The sequence below is a fragment of the Malus domestica genome, chromosome 15, assembly GCF_042453785.1.
Source record: "Malus domestica chromosome 15, GDT2T_hap1".
NCBI classification, from domain to species: domain Eukaryota; kingdom Viridiplantae; phylum Streptophyta; class Magnoliopsida; order Rosales; family Rosaceae; genus Malus; species Malus domestica.
In genome coordinates this window covers 1589208-1609460 of record NC_091675.1, presented here as the reverse complement: position 1 = coordinate 1609460, position 20253 = coordinate 1589208, and the positions used below count along the sequence as shown (strand labels likewise).

Below are 20253 nucleotides of genomic sequence, written 5' to 3'. Positions count from 1 at the left end.
TCTAGAAGAGAATGATAGAGTCTGTGAAGGTTGTCAATATGGTAAACAGCACAGAGAAAGTTTCCCTAGTGGTCAAGCACAAAGAGCTGGTGCTTCACTCGAATTGATCCATGTTGATCTATGTGGACCAATGAGAAATGAATCCACTGGAGGAAACAAATACTTTATGCTGCTTGTGGATGATGCAACACGAATGATCTGGGTATACTTTCTTAAATATAAATCTGAGGCCTTCTCCTGTTTCAAGAAATTCAAAGCAATGACTGAGTTACAAACTGGTTTAAGGGTGAAATGTCTGAGGAGTGACAGAGGATGGGAGTTCTTGTCTACTGAGTTCAATCAGTTCTGTGATACAGAAGGCATTCAAAGGCAACTTTCTCTTGCATACACTCCACAGCAAAATGGAGTGGTGGAAAGGAAAAACAGAACCGTGGTTGAAATGGCTAAGTCTATGCTACACGATAAAGGAATGCCCTATTATATGTGGGCAGAAGCTGTGCATACTGCTGTGTACATTCTGAATCGATGTCCTACCAGGTCTCTTGATAACATAACCCCCTTTGAAGCTTACAGTGGAAGGAAACCGGGTATTGCACATTTGAAGATTTTTGGCTCAGTTTGTTATGTTCATATCCCAGCTGAATTAAGGCACAAATTAGAAGCTAAGAGTCTAAAGGGAGTTTTTATTGGCTATGCAAGGTGTGAGAAAGGTTATAGGGTCTTTGATCCACTTTCTAAAAGGGTAATACTGTCAAGAGACGTTGTGTTTGATGAAGATTCAAGTTGGAATTGGCAGGAAAGCACAGAGAAACATGTGTCTATGTTCAATTATGAAGGGCAGTCTGGTGAGTCACCAAGCAGTGCATTCACAGAGGTTGAGACCCCAGCCTCTAATACTTTGCCATCTAGAAGTTTGACAGAAATAACAAGTGATACTGATAATGCACCGGTTACTCCTCAAGTCCAATCTACTGAATCCTCTAGTAGATCATGTGAAAGTACAAGAGATTCACAAGTGATTGATCATACTCCATTAAAATGGAGAAGGCTGGATGATGTACTTGCTAAATGTAATCTGTGCATTATGGAACCAGAGAGATATGAAGATGCAAGTAAGGATGAATCTTGGATGAATGCCATGAAGGATGAGCTTTCAATGATTGAAAAGAATGCAACCTGGGAGTTAGTGGACAGGCCAAGTAACAAGCCTATAATTGGAGTAAAATGGGTGTTTAAAACCAAGCTCAACTTGGATGGAACTGTGCAAAAGAACAAGGCAAGGCTTGTTGCAAAGGGATATGCCCAGAAACCAGGAATAGATTACAACGAGACCTTTGCTCCTGTTGCCCGTTTAGATACAATCAGAACTCTTATAGCATTGGCTGCACAAAAGTGTTGGAAACTCTATCAACTTGATGTCAAATCGGCTTTTCTGAATGGTGTTCTAGAGGAGGAGGTTTATGTGGAGCAGCCTGATGGTTTTGTAGCTAAAGGGGAGGAAGACAGGGTATACAAACTTCACAAAGCCTTGTATGGTCTAAAACAGGCACCACGGGCCTGGTATGGAGAAATAGATACCTATTTCTCACAATGTGGTTTCACAAGAAGCTTAAGTGAACCAACACTGTACATCAAGACAGAAGAGAAAGGCATTTTGATTGTGTCGATCTATGTGGATGACATAATTTATACTGGGAGCAACAAACAAATGCTTGAAGAATTCAAGGAAGACATGAAACGAAAGTATGAGATGACTGATTTGGGCCTTCTACATCATTTTCTTGGAATGGGAATAATTCAGACCACTTCAAGCATTTTCATCCACCAAAAGAAATATGCAAGCTCTTTGTTAGACAAATTTGGTCTAAAAGAGTGCAAACCTGTGCTTACTCCATTAGTTGCAACTGAGAAGTTAACCACGAATGATGGAAGTGGTGCTGCAAGTGAAGAGTTATACAGAAGTTTGGTGGGAAGTCTCTTATATCTCACTGCAACCAGGCCTGATATTATGTATGCATCCAGTCTGTTAGCCAGATTTATGCACTGCCCTACCAGTAAGCATGTTGGAACTGCTAAAAGAGTGCTAAGATACATTAAGGGTACACTTGATTATGGTCTGGAATATGTGAAGGGTAAGAACTCAATGTTAATTGGGTTCTGTGACAGTGACTGGAGTGGATCAATTGAGGACAGTAAAAGTACTTCTGGTTATGCTTTCTCCTTTGGCAGTGGAGTATTCTCTTGGGCATCTGTGAAGCAAAATTGCGTTGCTCTTTCCACTGCAGAAGCAGAGTACATTAGTGCTTCAGAAGCAACTACTCAAGCCATTTGGTTGAGATTTGTGCTTGAAGACTTTGGTGAATTTCAAACCGAAGCCACTCCAGTGCACTGTGACAACACCTCAGCAATTGCAATCACCAAGAACTCTGTGTTTCATCAAAAGACCAAACACATTAACAGAAGATACCATTTCATCAAGGATGCACTGAAGGATGGTATCATTGATCTGGTGTACTGTCCAACTAATGAACAACTTGCTGATATCTTCACAAAACCTCTGCCTAAAGATCGGTTTAATTATCTCAGGAACATGCTAGGAGTGAAATCAGCTCAAGACTTAAAGGGGAGTGTTGAATTATAAGTCTCTAGCTGATTAAGTATTAGAAATAAGATGAGTTTTAATGTGTGTATTCATTTGAGCATATCTGCCAAGTGTAAGGTTAAATGATGTAAGGCCATGAGTGCCATGTGGTGTTTGATCCATGTAATTAGGTTGGTGAGTGACTAAGATTAAAAGTAGTGTTTAGTGTGGTCCTAAAGCTAAGGCCATCAGTTAAATGTAAAGCAGTGTGAGTGCTCATTTTTCTGAGTAGTACAAAAATATTCCTCTGCAATACTTTTGCAGCAGAGAGAATAGAAAAGAAAAAAAAAAACTATTTCGGTTCATCTTCCATCTTTGCTTTGCTTCTGTTCAGCATTCTAAAACAAACCCAGCAAAATCAGAGTAACACTAACAAATTTGAGCTGCTTCCTAAGGAGGAGCTTGATATCAGTGATTCTAGTGAAGAAGATAGGGAGAAAGATCCTTTTCTTACAAATGATACAGCAAATGCCGCAGACTGGGAAGGAAGAAAAATCGAACATACTATGTGAGTTTCTTGCATTTTATGTTTTTATACTTGTTTTAACTCGGATTATTAGCTTAAAGGGGCTACCATTGTCACGAAATGGTTATCAAATGATCGCTTAAAAATTTCATCAACCTTTAGTATTTGTGGATGCATCAAACTTTGAGCTCATATATGATAATCCCGTTCCTCATAGGTCGCCTTCTACATTGTCAACCCGGGTTTCGAAGAAGAAGAAGAAGAAGTTAAAGATCAATATCCACAGACCAGTGGGAACTAGAGTTGTCTTTGATGACGAAGGCAACTCACTACCGCCACTAGCAAGGCTGGCTGATATCAACAATGCCAGAGCTCCGCTTGATCAAATTCAAGGTATGCAGTAGAGATTGTGTCGATAAGTGCATCAGTTTCGTGTGCCCAAATAACATCATCTATTGGAAAAACACGGTGTTTTACCTTGCTTCTTCTGAAAAAATTGTTGCCTTGAAATGTGTCTCTTTCTTTATGCAGACAAGAAGACCGAATATTACAAGAAGCTCAGGGAAGGTCTGAAGAAGGAGGACAAGGATGACAAGGCTCAATACCACAATCGCCGTCGTGAAAAACGCTTGAAGAATAAGATGAAGTGGAAGAGAGGAAACACATACGAGAAGGAGGAGGATGTTTCTGATTCAGAAGGAGAGGCATACGCAAATCGACCCCACAAAAGGTCAAAGATATATTTTGGCAGTGATGATGATGATGGTGAGATAAAAGAAAGTAAGGATAAATTAGGGTTCATTGCTGACTCAATATCTTTGGCGGAACAAGAAGCTGTTGCTCTCAAAGTGTTGAGTGCCATGCACTCGTAGTTGTAGAGAACAGGAATTTTTTAGCTTGCTCCGAGGTATCCTATATTTTAAAGTTTTTGATCGGTAGGACTTATAATCTCCTTCGTCGGCCCCACATTTGAATTCATTTTCTATTTAAATAGTTTAAGTGGAAGAAAAACCTTTGCAAGTTAATAATTTGGGAGGTTTCTCATTGGCTTTTCTACTACTTCTGCAATGTTACATGATAATTACAATCGTTTATATTTTATTTGAACATCAACTATGTAAAAATTAATCAAATGAAAAATTAAAGAGTTTGAATGATTGTGCTACATTTCAACCAAGATTAAAAAAAAAAGGAAAAGATAGAACAAAAAGGTTCTGCCCCTAAATAGAACGAATGAGGATCCTTTCTTGATCCTCTTTGTGAAGATCCTGGGATCCTTAAATCATGTACGTTCATCGTATATTGTGCGTTCATAAATCATTTTAAATAATTTTATTTTAAATTAAATATAAATAGTACCTAACGAAAACTGATCGCATGATATACGATAAACTGACACGATTTGAAGATCCCCAGAATGCTGATAAAGAGGATCCTCCAGGAAATAGAACGACCTGAGTTTTTTTTTTTTTTTTTCACCTGGGCTGTGTATCATATTGGATGACGTTCCTCCTTCAATTGTTGGTTTACTTGTAGATGATACTAGAAATTGAAACCCGCGCGTTGCTGCGGGAATAGAAATTGTCTATACCAAAATTATATACACATAAAGAAAAGTAGGTATGGGGGCTTCTTTCGCTTAACTACTTAGCTTAATTAGGAGAGATTTTTTGTGCTGTTGAAGTAATGAGATAAACACAATAATCAGATCGTACCAAACTTATATATTATGTAACTGCAAGTTTGTCCATTAAGAGGGAAAACACCAAATATACTAATCAACTGCATGCTTGCAGGTTTATATATAAATCCAAACTAAGAATGAAATCAGAAACAGAGCCAGCTTGTCATAGAACATATTACTATTTATAAAAAAACAAAAATCTGAACCAATTAGGTACAAATGAGAAACAGAAATGTAAGCAAGTGATTATACGTAATACATGAGGCATGTACAGCTTTCTTGTCCTGAATTCGGTGATGAAAACATAATGCAATTTGGTGGTTCTTGAATGTCCAGATAGAAGCGAAAACTTGTACTCTCATCTCCTGATCATCAAAATATATTTTCACACACCTCAAATCAAGAAGTAATCTTCACAAAAACTAATACAACCCAATCATGTTTTCAATTCCAAATTTTTCCAGGCATTCAAATGAAAGTGGTGGAATGAAGAGTAAAATTAGTACCTTTGCCAGACCCAAAATGGCCATAAAGGTCTGAAAAACCACACACTAATCATACGAAAATAGAATTGACAAATAAAACCAAACACAATTAAACCCACATTCTAGTTCAACCAAAATTCAACTTCACCCCAAATTAGATCAACAAAAAAAGAAACAGGGATAAACCCAAATGCAATAGGAGAGAAAAAGAGGAGAGAGAGAATGTTTCATTTTCTTTGCAATTTGAACAATTGTTAGTTTCAATCAAACTAATCGGACATATATGTCGTTCTCAATAATTGAGGTATTTTTAAACAAATTGGTTCTTAATTATAATAGTTATCATGGACATATATGTCGTTCTCAATAATTGAGGTATTTTTAAACAAATTGGTTCTTAATTATAATAGTTATCATGGACGCATGGTGTTAGTCTTTTACACACAAAAAAAAGCAAGTGCCTCATGCCTTGGGAAATTGTTAAGTACCTATCAAACTAATCATTTGGAAACAATATGGTGCTTCCCAATCTAAAGAGTCAGTGACAATAAAGCAGCAGATTAGTGAATAGTTAATTATGATTTCTATAGGGTCCAAAGAAAACTTATCAATGATGATGAATCAATATGAAAGTAGCTCTAGATTAGTATCACAACTGTTTTGTTAGTAACACAAACTAACAAAGTGTTCCAATTAAACTTCTACCTCCGTCTCTCAAATGTTGAGTTTGGCATCATAAACGGAGCCTATTAATACTCAATTCTCATTAAAAACAAATCATACCACCAATATTATCATATAATTAACAATAATAATACCCCCTTAACACAATTGTAAACCGTACATGCCACCAAAAACAACTCAACAGTAGCAACACATGAATACCCCACATTCATACAACCTGATTAACCAAATGTAAAACCTTTTTCTCCCATTTGATATCCAACAACATAATGCTTATTAAAAAAATCACACTGGCAACATCAAAACCACCAAGAAAACACGTATAAGCATACCTTGGCAAAGGCAGTAAACGGCACAACAGAAACCGAATAGGCACCTCGAATATCTCTGGGTGCTCCTCAACTTCAACCCTTAAGAGATAAGCGTGAACAAAATCACGCAGAGCATGATGTCAGCACAAATTTATCAACAGGAACTTTTTATGTAATGAAACTAATATGACATCATGCAAATTAAAAATGGTGGTTGCATGCCACAGAATTTGAGGTATATATTATGCAGTGGTATGAAACTTAGTATTTCATGTACATGTCATGCAAGGATCAAGTATGCCATTAACCTTCACATACTGATATATTTATGCAGTGGTATATACTATCGTTGACATATACATATATTATTATTAGCTATAGCTATAACCGTTGCTATATCATCATGCAAAAAACTTTACCAGAGACAACTTTTGATTAGAATAATAATGTTGGTGTATAAAAATGTTTTGAAATTAAAAACATTAAATGCATCATACTTTAGATTGGTTTGACTAAACATAATTTAATATAGAGTACAGGATGAAGTATGCTTATTTGTTCTTTATTGAATATTTTAGTTTTACATTGATATTGAAAGTATTCATACAATAAATTGGCAAGCGGTGCTGAATATAAAATTACGAAAACAATTATACATACTGGGCAACTGTGCCTTGAAACTCAAAAATTCAAAATACGTAAGCCAAAAATTCATTAAAAAGCAAGGAATCGATATCCCATTAAGGAAAAACAACAAAGAAAGTAATTGGGTTACCATTTTCAAGTGGTCTCATTTTCTTTGAAATAGGGGTACCGCCTGAGCTTGAATTTCAATGCCCTGAAAATTCAGAAAATGACTTGTTTAAATCTGCAGATAGATGCATTCTATATAAGAAAAAAAAAAGGGAAATATAATGAGGTTCAGAAGCCCAACCATGTTGTTAAAATCCACATGCCAGGTTGCTCAAGGATGACCTCCTAGCCCTTGGAACAGTCTAGGGTCTTGGCGACTTAGTTTCCTGCTTTCAAGCTTAGAAGGGAAGTAAAGGGTTCAAAGAATAAGTAAAACATAACTTGCAGCTGTATAACACTGAAATTATCTATGCTTTTAAGTGAGAGTTAAATTGGTTTCACATTCCGACTATCCAGTATTTTGGTGCACCATTTTGTAAAGGAGAAATGGCCAATTCACACTGAGAAAATTAAAATAGACACTATGCGTTTGATTGGAGCTATAATGCTGGATCTGTCATATAATAAGAAAGCAAGATCTCTCAAGTTTATAAATATGTAAACCCTAACTTTTGTATTAACTATTGGAAGAGTAGATGAGCCTGTGTGCAATTTGTTAATTTGTTCACCTCGATTGGGGTTTTCCATCTTCTTGCTCCTATACATCGGATGATGAAATCAAAGAAGAAAATGTAGAACAATATTAATCAGAGATGAACCCTTAATTTATATCGAAAAATTAAGGGAACACTACCCCAACCTACATGCTCCACTCAGAAAGCTTCAACATACAAGCTTCAACAAAAGAAAATTCAAAGAACTTAGCGAAGAAGGCTTTGGTGTATTTAACACAATACGTTGAAATGAAGGAAAACTTATTTATTGATATCCCCGATAAGCTACAAATATGTACATATACATGAGTCAAAATAAACAAACAAGATGGAGCCTTCACAAAGGTTGCTTAGGAGAAGTCTCAGTAGTCGGTAGAGCCCCAGAAAGAGAAGGCATCGGAGGGGGATCATTCGGAGCCTCAGTACTGGACAGAACCCTAGAAGGAAGAGGCATCAGAGGTTGATCATTTGGAGCTTCATTACGCGGTACAGCCCCAGAAGACGAAGGCAATAAATGCCTTTGGAACAAACCCACAAATCTCTGATGATCAAGTAAAACCTGACCATCAGTTTCCTTCATCTGGTCAAGCTTCCTCTTCATGTTTGTAGCATAGTCATGTGCGAGCCGGTGCAACTGTTTATTCTCATGCTTGAGCCCTCTAATCTCCTGTTTGAGACTCATCACTTCGGCCGCCAATGATTCAACTTGGCGGGTTCGAGCAAATAGGCGTTGGGCCATATTAGACACAGAACCTGCACACTGAACACTGAGAGCCAGTGAATCCTTAACAGCTAACTCATCAGACCGTTTGGAAAGTAGTCTGTTATCTTTGGGAGTGAGAAGGTTCCTGGCCACCACCGCAGCGGTCATATCATTCTTCATCACGGAATCCCCAACGGTAAGAGGACCAGTAGGGGAGACGAAGGATGGGCGCCATATGTTGTCTAGAGAAGGCGGGGCTGCCTCTTCAACAAGGTTCAAGTCAAAACGACGGTCGGAGGGGCCAGACATTTTCAAAGGTATTGAAGAGAGAAGAGGTCGGACAAATCAAGATCTTAGAAGTGCAAGAATGGAGCTTCTACTGGTGGAGATTCAAGTGTGCTTTGGAACTTAATGCCAGCCCCTATAAAAAGCTGCACTCGACGGAGCTTCAGACATCGAAGAGGCGCCTGCTCAGAAATCGAAGAGGCGTTTGCTTTCTCAAAAGCTGGGCTGCTTAGAGACCACGAGGGTTGATCTCATAAATCGAAGAGGTGTTTGCTTTCTCAAAAGTTGGGCTGCTCAAAGACCACGAAAGCCGATCTCAGAAATCGAAGAGGCGCTCGCTTCCTCAAAAGATGGGCTCCTCAGAGACCACGAGGGCCGATCTCAGAAATCGAAGAGGCACCTACTTTTCCAGCCTTGTCAGCACCTGTCACACGCACACTCAACTTTGCGGAAATTATGGGTATTCTGTCGAAGACTTCTGGGGAAGTAGAAAACACATGAATCTTACTGTCCAATCACCCACTTCCCACACGCAGCAATAGCTCATGGGTACCACAGATAACTTTGCCAAAGTTCTCTGCCAAAGTTGAGCACGTGAAGCTTGCAGCTCTCACTACATCGCTCTGACCAAGAAGGGTAAAAGAATAGCAAAGAAACAGCACTAACAAAGTTTAGACCCATAAATTTTGAAGGTCTAGCTACCATATTATTACCCACAAGGGTAAAGGAACAGTACCACTGTTGGATAATTGGAAAGTCCCTGTGTGTCAATCTCTGTGCCTCGTGGCAAGGTAGACTAGCAAACATGCCCAACCTTTACTCACATTCGAGAAAACACTCCCAATAAGATTGCTTGCTCCAAAATCGAAGAGGCACCGTCCTCCGAATCTCGAGAGCCAGACTCCCAACATGACTACTTTCTCAAAAATCGAAGAGAGGGTAAAGGAACAGTACCATTGCTGGATAATTGGAAAGTCCCTGTGTGTCAACCTCTGTGCTTCGTGGCAAGGTAGACTAGCAAACATGCCCAACCTTTACTCACATTCGAGAAAACACTCCCAACAAGATTGCTTGCTCCAAAATCGAAGAGGCACCGCCCTCCGAATCTCGAGAGCCAGACTCCCAACATGATTACTTTCTCAAAAATCGAAGAGACACTGCTCCCCGAATCTCGAGAGCCAGACCCCCAGCATGATTGCTTTCTCAAAAATCAAAGAGGCATCGTTCTCCGAATCAATCGAAGAGGCGCTCGCTTTCTCAAAAGCTGGGCTGCTCAGAGACCACGAGGGCCGATCTCAGAAATCGAAGAGGCACCTTCTTTTCTAGCCTTGTCAGCACCTGTCACACGCACACTTAGCTTTGCGGAAATTATGGGCATTCTGTCGAAGACTTCTGGTGAAGTAGAAAGCACATGAATCTTACTGTTCAATCACCCACTTCCCACACGCAACAATAGCTCATGGGTACCACAGATAACTTTGTCAAAGTCTCTGCCAAAGTTGAGCACGTGAAGCTTGCAGCTCCCACTACATCACTCTGACCAAGAAAGGTAAAAGAATAGCAAAGAAACAGCACTAACAAAGTTTAGACACATAAATTTTGAAGGTCTAGCTACCATATTATTACCCACAAGGGTAAAGGAACAGTACCACTGCTGGATAATTGGAAAGTCCCTGTGTGTCAACCTCCGTGCTTCGTGGCAAGGTAGACTAGCAAACATGCCCAACCTTTACTCACATCCGAGAAAACACTCCCAACAAGATTGCTTACTCCAAAATCGAAGAGGCACTGCCTTCCGAATCTCGAGAGCCAGACTCCCAACATGATTACTTTCTCAAAAATCGAAGAGACTGCTCCCCGAATCTCGAGAGCCAGACCCCCACCATGATTGCTTTCTCAAAAATCGAAGAAGCATCGTTCTCTGAATCTCGAGAGCCAGATACCACATACCACTTTTTCAAAGTGCTCTGACAGAGTTAAAACATGTGAAGCTGGCAGCTCCCACTACCGTGCTATGACCAAGCAGGGTAAAGGAATAGCATTACTACTTGTTGTTAGGGAGACTCCTATATATGTCGACCTCCATCCCCAACGGACAGGCAGACCTGCAAAAATGCTCAACCCTTCCTCATATCTGAGAGGGCACTCCCAACGAAGCCTTTCGAAATATTCAGCTTTCTTTCCCTCCGATAATACCTTTGCAAAAAAGCTATACTAGAGCAAGAATATCTCATATCATCAGGGTTAAAAGCAAGAGTATCCCATATCATGCTTTTTCCCTGTCTTTTCCTTTGGCCTTGTTTTTACCTGCAAGACAAGGAGAAAGAGAGCAATCAGTCAGCACTTGAAATCAAGCTTCCAGCCAGGAACTGACAGCCTGGAACCCCTTACCTGATTACTTACCTGGCATTGCTCTCGAGTACTCATCTTCAACATCTTATGTTGCCAGGGAAGATACCGCATCTGCTTGAGGAACAGATAGGGCAAGTGCGAAGGATACAAGGAAGCATGTGGAGACAAGCGTAACAGCACACGTGCCGATCCATCCATTACTCTGTCAAAAGCAAAAGTATCCCATATCAGCAGGGCCGAACGTACTCTAGATTTGATGGACTTGTTTTGACTCTCAAATTCTTCAGTCGGCCTTATACTCTGGAGGAAACCAGAAAACCCTCCAGCTCAGTTCAAGAATAAGCCTGTGGAAAGTTACTTCTTCAAAAGCAAAAGTATCCCATATCATCTCTTCTCATTTTTCTTCTCTTTATCCTTCATGCTGCTGCAAGATGGGGAGAAGGTGAACAATCAGCTGGAGCTCTGATTGCTTACCTTGTCTGTCACCTCTTTCAGCAAATCCCCTAGCTCGGCGACTTGGGGGACTCCTACTACATGGTTTGTATCGCGCTTGACCAAGCCTGAAACTACAAGTAAGCTTCAAGTGAAATTGATACATTACCTTGTGCATCTCCACCAGTTAAAGATACCACCCCTGGATGGAGGAAGAGTACTTCCAGAGAAGCTGCCACATCTACCTATGAGACAGATAAGGCAAGTCAAGATGATACCACACTCTGATACTTAGAAGTTTCGTGATTACGAGATCATTCTCCCACAATATTTCCTAATGTCATTTGTACTCTAATGTCATTTGTACTAAATCATTCACTTGTACTCACTAAAGGAGAGCTTGAACCTATGTACTTGTGTAAACCCTTCACAATTAATGAGAACTCTTCTATTCCGTGGACGTAGCCAATCTGGGTGAACCACGTACATCTTGTGTTTGCTTTCCTATCTCTATTCATTTATATACTTATCCACACTAATGACCGGAGCAATTTAGCGAAGATCACAAAAAGCGACCGTTTTCGCTACCTAGGATCTATATTACAAGAGAACGGAGAATTAGATGGAGATCTCAACCATAGAATACGAGCTGGATGGATGAAGTGTAAGAGTGCATCCAGCATGTTGTGTGACCGTCGTAGGCCACTGAAGCTCAAGGGAAAATTTTATAAGACGGCAATAAGGCCAGCGATGTTGTATGGCACAGAATGTTGGGCGGTGAAACATCAACACGTACACAAAATGGGTGTAGCAGAGATGAGGATGCTTCGTGGGATGTGTGGGCACACGAGAAAGGATAAGATTGAGAATGAGGATATCCGAGGTAAAGTAGGAGTAGCCGAAATTGAAGGAAAGATGAGAGAAATCGGTTTCGGTGATTTGGACATGTGCAAAGAAGGCCGACTGACGCTCCGGTTCGAATATGTGACTACAGGACAGAGGTTCAGGGCCGAAGGGGTAGAGGAAGACCTAGGAAAACTTTGGAAGAGACTCTAAGAAAAGGCTTAGAGTACTTGGATCTAACGGAGGACCTGACACAAAACCGAGCGCAATGGCGTTCTAGGATTCATATAGCCGACCCCACTTAGTGGGAAAAGGCTTTGTTGTTGTTGTTGTTGTAAAGTATTGAATCTTATATATATAGTACAATTAGTAGAGAAAATATATATAGATCATGAAATTGATGGGATCAAATCAATTACTTGAAGATGGCGCTTGACATGAGTTATACCCAGACCCTTAAAATTCATCAATTGAAGAACCAACTTCGGAGTTGCCCCTGCACCATTAATTCACAATTATTTAGGAAATAAGAACTAATGGGGACTCTAGGCTAATCTCATAAATTAATCCCAAAACCTAGCTTTGATTTATATGTACTACACTTACTTTCTTGTCCACCTAATCTTTCAACTGCATGAACAAAGAAAAGATGGAGATCAGATGTCTACTGAAGTCATGATGTCTTGGAACGAACATAAATCACATAGATACTTCAGAAACCAAAAAAAGAATGCTGCAAAGGGAAATTGGAAAATCATATTGAAAATTCCAAAATCCATGAACACATAAAATTCTAAATCCATAAACACCTTATCATAACTAAAACGAAATTTGCACAGAAAACCCATTAGGATATCCAAATTTATATTTTTAAATTAGTTGGAGCAATTCAATTGATTAATATCCAAACACAGTAAAACAAAAAAAATGATATAGACAAACAAAGAAACATAAAAACGCTTACGTGAGATCTACTAAAAAAAATTGAAGGAAAAGAAGGGATATGAGGGAAAATAGAGATGAAATAAATACCCAGAGAAAGAGTGGAGGAGATGTTGTCCAACGGAGGAGAAGGAATGAGGGAGGAGCCTGGAGGGGAGATGTTGTCCATTGGAGGAGGAAGGAGATGCTGTTGAAGAGAGGAGGATGTTTCGTGGTTCTAAGAGAGAGGTCGAAAGATTCTCTTGGAAGCAAATGAGACCAAATGGAAGAGCCCGGAAGCAAATGGAAGAATATGGTTCCATCCTTCTCCCCGTCCACGATGAGCAACACGTGTATAGGAGGGTCAAAATCGTAAATTAACTGTTCAACACAAAAAAATAAGCTGAGAATAGGTAGCAGGTGAGGGCTATTTTCGCTAATACACTGCTCGTGAACAGTATTTTTTCACCGGGTTTTAGTATATAGATAATTTCCGGAGTTACTAAAACTCCGACCGTTTGTGTAAGCCCCTTGGGTTGATATCTTTCTTTGTTTAGCGATTCTGCTTGGGCTTTTAGGGTGCGTTTGTTGCGCCGGACTGTCTCGGACTGGACTAGCTGCCGGGACTAAGCTGGACTGGCTTAGACTGGACTAAGCTGGACTAACTTAGTGAAGCGTTTGGTGTAATGTCGGACTAAGAAGCAGGATAAGAAAAACAGTACTGTTCACCAGATTTGTGTTTGCTTAGACTAGGACTACAAATTTTTGCCATTGTGTAATAAAGTAATGCTACAAATCTCATGATATGGGTTAATTGGAGCATATTTTTGCCATGTATATTATGAATCTTAAAAAAAATTGACAATTGTTTTGTTTCTATTACCTGCTAATAGAATTGGGTTTAATTTGCAAATGTAGCTTGGTTTAAACTCTATCACCCAACAGAAGAAAAATAATAGTGCTCAATACATGCAATTTCAACAAATACAAGTACATAAGAAGATCTCCATAATTTAGAAAATCCTAGTTAACATTAGTTAACATTAGCCAAAATAGATCTCCATAATTTACAAAATGGCTAGTTAACATAAGCCAAAATACTAGTGCAAAGCTAAGTTATAAGCCATAACATAAGATTGTATGATTAATAAAATACATCCATGTTAACATTAATAAAATACATCCATGTTAACATTAGCCAAAATCCTCATCCGCTTGCGTTGTCGCTTAAAAGCCTTTGGACGAACACTTTCTTGAGTTCCGGTTTGATTGCCCTGAACACTCCCACATTTTTTGGTTTATCCAAAATAAGAGACAATGCATCAATTTGATCCATAGGAGAGAGACCCATTGCTTCAAGTTCATTAGCTATGTCAATATGATCTGCAGTACCTTGAACTAAAGCTTCAGTTACCATTTGCATCCTCTTCCCACTTTCAACATAAAAATCTTTCAGTCCACTGATAATTGCCTCGGTTCCATCACTTGAACTTCCCACAGCTCTTTTCCTCTTTCTTTGGCTATTTTCAGATGGGGTGCTTTGTTGGCTTTGTTGGCTTTGTTGGTTCATTGAAGAAACAAAATTTTCACCTCCAATATCACTTTCACCAACATGATCATGACTTTGTTCCTCCACCATTTGAGCAGGGGTTTCGGCTACATTACCCGTAGCCCGATCTTTTCCAAATATATATGCAAATCTATCAAACAGTGGAAAATGTTTGCTTCTCCATCCATCGGCTTCTTTATTTCTCTAAGATTATATCAACATAGCAAAACTAAAATTTAGCATGCGTAACAAATATAGCAGCAAGAATATAACTAATGTATAAATAAAATAGGATATGAACCTGCACATAAGTTTGCCATGCGTCATCACTGTCAACTTCAACGCACTTTTTGACATCATTCCATGCAAATCCACTTGTGTTTATCATGTCAACGACCATACTATATGTTTTTTTTCCATTTCTTCAACTTGGACTCAATATGTGGATTTGCCTTTATATTTGAATGAGGACATAAAACATTGACAGCTTTTGCTATTTCAACCAAAGTACCTTGTTTGAAAGCACCGGTGTCACACCGTTGCTTCCGAGCAACAAAATCCTCAAGAACTCCTAGTAATACTTCTTCCTCAAATGCTTCCCATTTACGCCTTCTTCCTTTTGGCTCTTGAGTAGCATTCAAAATATTTTCGTTATCCATACCTAAACAAAAAATATTTTAATGAAGGAAAATACCATACAAATAATCAATTTGCATAATATCCAATCAACTTGCATAATATCCAATTAATTTGCATACCATCCAATCATTGTGCTAATATCTAACAAATGCATGATAAAAAGGAATACTAAAATAAAATGTTATCATTAACACATATAGCTAGTTCGGTTGCTGGTTCCTAATTGCTCTCCACTCATTATACATTTCCTGAGCTATGTCATTCCTCATTGCAGTCCACTGGTCAGATGTTTGAACACTACCAACATATTCACCTTCTTCTGTATTTTGTCCATCTTCTATTATTGGCAAATTCTCCATTGGATCTATAGACATCTCTTGCCTAATAAGATTGTGTAGTAGGCAACAAGCGGTAATTATTCGACCTTGTGTCCTTATCGGATAGAAAGATTGACTTCTTAGTATCGACCACCTTCCTTTTAGCAAGCCAAAACAGCGTTCAATTACATTCCTTGCCTTAGAATGCTTCATGTTAAAATATTCTTCCTTATTAGAAGGTGTTCGTCCCTCCCATTCAGATAAATGATAAGGTATTCCTCTATAGGGTGCAAGGAATCCTTCACCATTTGTATAACCACCATCTACAAGGTAATAATAACCTAATGAAAAAAAAAAAAAACAAACCTTATTAGTGTTTTGTAGTTGACAAACAGAACTAGACCTAACTTACAAAGTTGAGACTAAGTAATAGTTTTACCCGCTGGTACCTTAAAACCATTAGGCCTAGTAATTGCATCATGTAGCACTCTAGAGTCTGATGCGGAACCCTCCCACCCCGGAAACACATATATGAACTGCATATCTCCTGAACACACACCTAACACATTAGTTGCGACTCAACCCTTTCTTGTTCGGTATCTTGGTTTGTCAATTTCAGGTACATGCACATCAATGTGTATTCCATCCAATGCTCCCAAGCAATTCTTAAAAAAAAAAAAAAAAAGTTTTTGTTAATTTATACAAAGGGAATGAAGAGTTAAAGATTAGGGAAAATGAAAAAAAAATTCTCATCATACCTTAAAACATCGCCACCTAGGATCTGTAGAATCAATAGGCACAGGCTGAGGGACTTTTAGTAGGATACCTTGTAATCGCAAAATTCCTTGCAATACGCTATTGAAATACCTACTTATAGTCTCTCCCGACCTATAAAATCTACCGCCAACACTACGATTCTTAGTATGATGTGCTAATATTTGTAAAGTCATACACACCTGCTCCTCTACAGACACCAAACCATCAGTTTTTACCCTCCCATCTTGACGAAGTAAGTCACATAATATGCCAAAAGTCTTTCTATCCATTCTCAATTCGTTGACACATTCAGTATCAGTATTCCCTATTATACCATTCAGATAACACAAACTAATCTCTCGTCTAATAAGTGAACGGTTAGTCAATGTGGGTCGTTCAACATGTCTCTGTTTGCCACGTAGCATCATCAACACAAGAATCGTACAAATGCAAATTGTCTCCAAATAAGACATCTCTAACAATAAGATCAATAAAAGCTTCCTTCGATCCATATCTATCCAAACAAAAAAAAAAAACAAAAAACAAATTAACTAGATCATTATATATGTAATATTTACTGTTATTAAGGGTGATGGAAATGAAGTGAATATGATACGAAATGAACTAGATCAAAGTAACTAGCGAAGTCACAATCCGAGGCATCAAATATACGGGTGGTTTTGGAAAAAAAAAAGTTATCATTAACCCGATGCAACAAATATACAGGTGGCGTTGAAAAAAAAAAAGTTATCATTAACCCGAGGCAACAAATATACAGGTGGCGTTGGAAAAAAAAAAGTTATCATTAACCCGAGGCAACAAATATACAGGTGGCGTTGAAAAAAAAAAGTTATCATTAACCCGAGGCAACAAATATACAGGTGGCGTTGAAAAAAAAAGTTATCATTAACCCGAGGCAACAAATATACAGGTGGCGTTGAAAAAAAAAAGTTATCATTAACCCGAGGCATCATATTCAAAATGTTCTACTCTTATACATCTATAAACATGTGTCTAAGAACACTAGTATGAGGATTGCTATCATTGCTAGGCATTGCATGTGAAGAGGGAAATTAAAGGACACCTGTAATGCAGTAGCCTTAGCCTTAGCCTTCCGTTTATGCTCCTCTTCTCTGCAACCAACAACCACAAAAAATTGCAATTCAGCATCAACCCCACACAATACAAAACATTCACATTGTAATATCATGGTTATAAACCAAGTACACACAATACAAAACATTCACATTGTAATATCATGGTTATAAACCGAGTACACACACACACACACTGCATACACACACACACACACACTGCATACATACATACACACAATGCATACACTGCATACACACACACACACACTGCATACATACATACACACACTGCATACACACACACACACTGCATACACACACACACACTGCATACACTGCATACATACACACACACACTGCATACATACATACACACACTGCATACACACACACACACTGCATACATACATACACTGCATACACACACACACTGCATACATACATACACACACTGCATACACTGCATACACACACACACACACTGCATACATACATACACACATTGCATACACTGCATACACACACACACACACACATTGCATACATACATACACACACACACACTGCATACACACACACACACACACTGCATACACACACACACACACTCACTCACACACTCACACTCACACTCACAGTACACACTCACACACTCACACACACACGGAGAACTTACATACACAAACACACACACACACACTCACACACACACACACTCACTCACACACTCACACTCACACTCACAGTACACACTCACACACTCACACACACACGGAGAACTTACATACACAAACACACACACACACACTCACACACACACACACACTCACTCACACACTCACACTCACAGTACACACTCACACACACACACACACACGGAGAACTTACATACACAAACACACACACACACACTCACACACACACACACACTCACTCACACACTCACACTCACACTCACAGTACACACTCACACACTCACACACACACGGAGAACTTACATACACAAACACACACAAACACACACTCACACACACACACACTCACTCACACACTCACACACTCACACTCACACTCACACACTCACACACACACGGAGAACTTACATACACAAACACACACAAACACACACTCACACACACACACACTGCATACACACACACACTGCATACATACATACATACACACACACACTGCATACATACATACATACACACACACACACACACACTGCATACACACACACACACTGCATACACACTCACACTCACACACCAACTAAATATACACACACACACACACATACACACTCACACACTCACACTCACACTCACACTCACAGATAAATTACACACACACACACAGTACACAAACACACACACACACACAGAGTACACAAACACACACACACACACCCCCCCACGTTAATGAGTACACAAACACACACACACACACACAGTACACAAACACACACACACACACAGAGTACACAAACACACACACACACAGAGTACACAAACACACATACACACACCCCCCCACGTTAATGAGTACACAAACACACACACACACACACAGTACACAAACACACACACACACACACAGTACACTTACACACACAGTACACACTCACACACTCACACACACACGGAGAACTTACATACACAAACACACACAAACACACACTCACACACACACACTCACTCACACACTCACACTCACACTCACAGTACACACTCACACACTCACACACACACGGAGAACTTACATACACAAACACACACACACACAGAAATTACACACACACACACAGAGAAAGTTATAAAGAAACAAAATGAAACAAGAATTAAAAAAATGAAAACAAAAACTTAAGAGAAAAGAGAAATGCACAATCAAGTTATCCATGCTCAGTGACATTAAAATATGCAAACAGAATAATTGACCTCATCATCCAGAATAGTTAAGCTAAAGAAACGCAAATGTTTCGATATGAGCTAAAACATACCAAAACAACTATGCCCAGTTATGTTCGATTAACCTAATTTGGCAGTGAAAGGCCTTCTAGTGAATGACAGACTTTAACACTAAATCGAGAAGAGGAAACTCTTCTGTACTAACTCATCAATTCATCCTAATTTGGCAGATAGAAACATACAGTGAAACAGGTGCTTGGAGAGAGTATGCTTGGAGACGAGGATTTTTGGTAATGACATACACATAAATTATACACACACACAGAGACACACACATAGAGACACACACACACACACGCAGACACACACACACACGCACAGAGTACTCCTATTGTTGAAACCCCAATTTTTAAAAATCGAAAACAACATGTGGGTAGGACTTCCAAGTTTTACAACATTGACATCCTAAATTCCCAAGTTCCATCTCATCTTATGAAAAGCCCAAATCCTAATTTCAATTTCACCTAAATATCAAAACCCTAATTTATTCAAGTGCAGATCTCTATGATTCAAAAATTATCAAACCCAAAACAATCAAATCACATAAAACTCAGTAAAATTACCATCTGCAACACAAATACATGCAATTAATAGAAGAATCGAAGTTTACCGTACAACTCAGATGAGGCGAGCAGATGCAGAGACAGGAAGACGCTCAGATGAGGGTGAGGAGGACGAAGATGAGAGAGCACGATAACGAAGATGAGAGGGAACGTAGAGATGAGGACGAAAGGAAGACAGGACGAAGGGATGAAGGGAAGACAGGACGAAG

At 39.1% G+C, this 20253-nt stretch overlaps 1 protein-coding gene and 1 long non-coding RNA gene across 10 annotated transcripts; both read right to left on the bottom strand.

Annotated features, from left to right (window-relative positions):
* Positions 1–4951: 4951 nt before the first annotated feature.
* Positions 4952–13432, bottom strand: LOC114821809 (myb family transcription factor MPH1-like). Of its 9 annotated transcripts, XR_011576091.1 has the most exons (8): positions 13265–13432; positions 12839–12862; positions 12652–12728; positions 7206–7661; positions 7047–7109; positions 6293–6370; positions 5298–5327; positions 4952–5156 (listed from the first exon to the last, which is right to left on the bottom strand). XR_011576091.1 is itself a non-coding variant. In XM_070813661.1 (7 exons), the coding sequence occupies exons 1-5, from the start codon at positions 13341–13343 to the stop codon at positions 7283–7285; spliced, it is 228 nt and encodes a 75-aa protein (XP_070669762.1). In that variant the 5' UTR covers positions 13344–13432; the 3' UTR covers positions 4952–6370; positions 7047–7109; positions 7206–7282. The 9 variants fall into 9 exon arrangements, 5 of the variants coding, with proteins under 5 accessions (XP_070669762.1, XP_070669761.1, XP_070669760.1 ...); XR_011576089.1 differs by having other exon boundaries at positions 4952–6370; positions 7206–7301; positions 7574–7661; XM_070813661.1 differs by having other exon boundaries at positions 4952–6370; positions 7206–7301; positions 7633–7661.
* A 1273-nt stretch (positions 13433–14705) lies between these two features.
* LOC139192301 (uncharacterized) lies at positions 14706–17559 on the bottom strand. The gene is made up of 3 exons (XR_011576344.1): positions 17499–17559; positions 15004–15363; positions 14706–14906 (listed from the first exon to the last, which is right to left on the bottom strand). It is a non-coding gene; the product is annotated as an uncharacterized lncRNA (long non-coding RNA).
* Between the last annotated feature and the right edge of the window lie 2694 nt (positions 17560–20253).

Bases quoted from the DNA above. Each gene is read 5' to 3' on its own strand.
- LOC114821809 (XM_070813657.1), bottom strand. From the start codon at position 13,343: ATGGACAACATCTCCCCTCCAGGCTCCTCCCTCATTCCTTCTCCTCCG. The intron at 12,863-13,264 runs GTATTTATTTCA...TTGTTCATGCAG, and splicing joins CTCCTCCACTCTTTCTCTGG to TTGAAAGATTAGGTGGACAA. The intron at 12,729-12,838 runs GTAAGTGTAGTA...TTAATGGTGCAG, and splicing joins AAGATTAGGTGGACAAGAAA to GGGCAACTCCGAAGTTGGTT.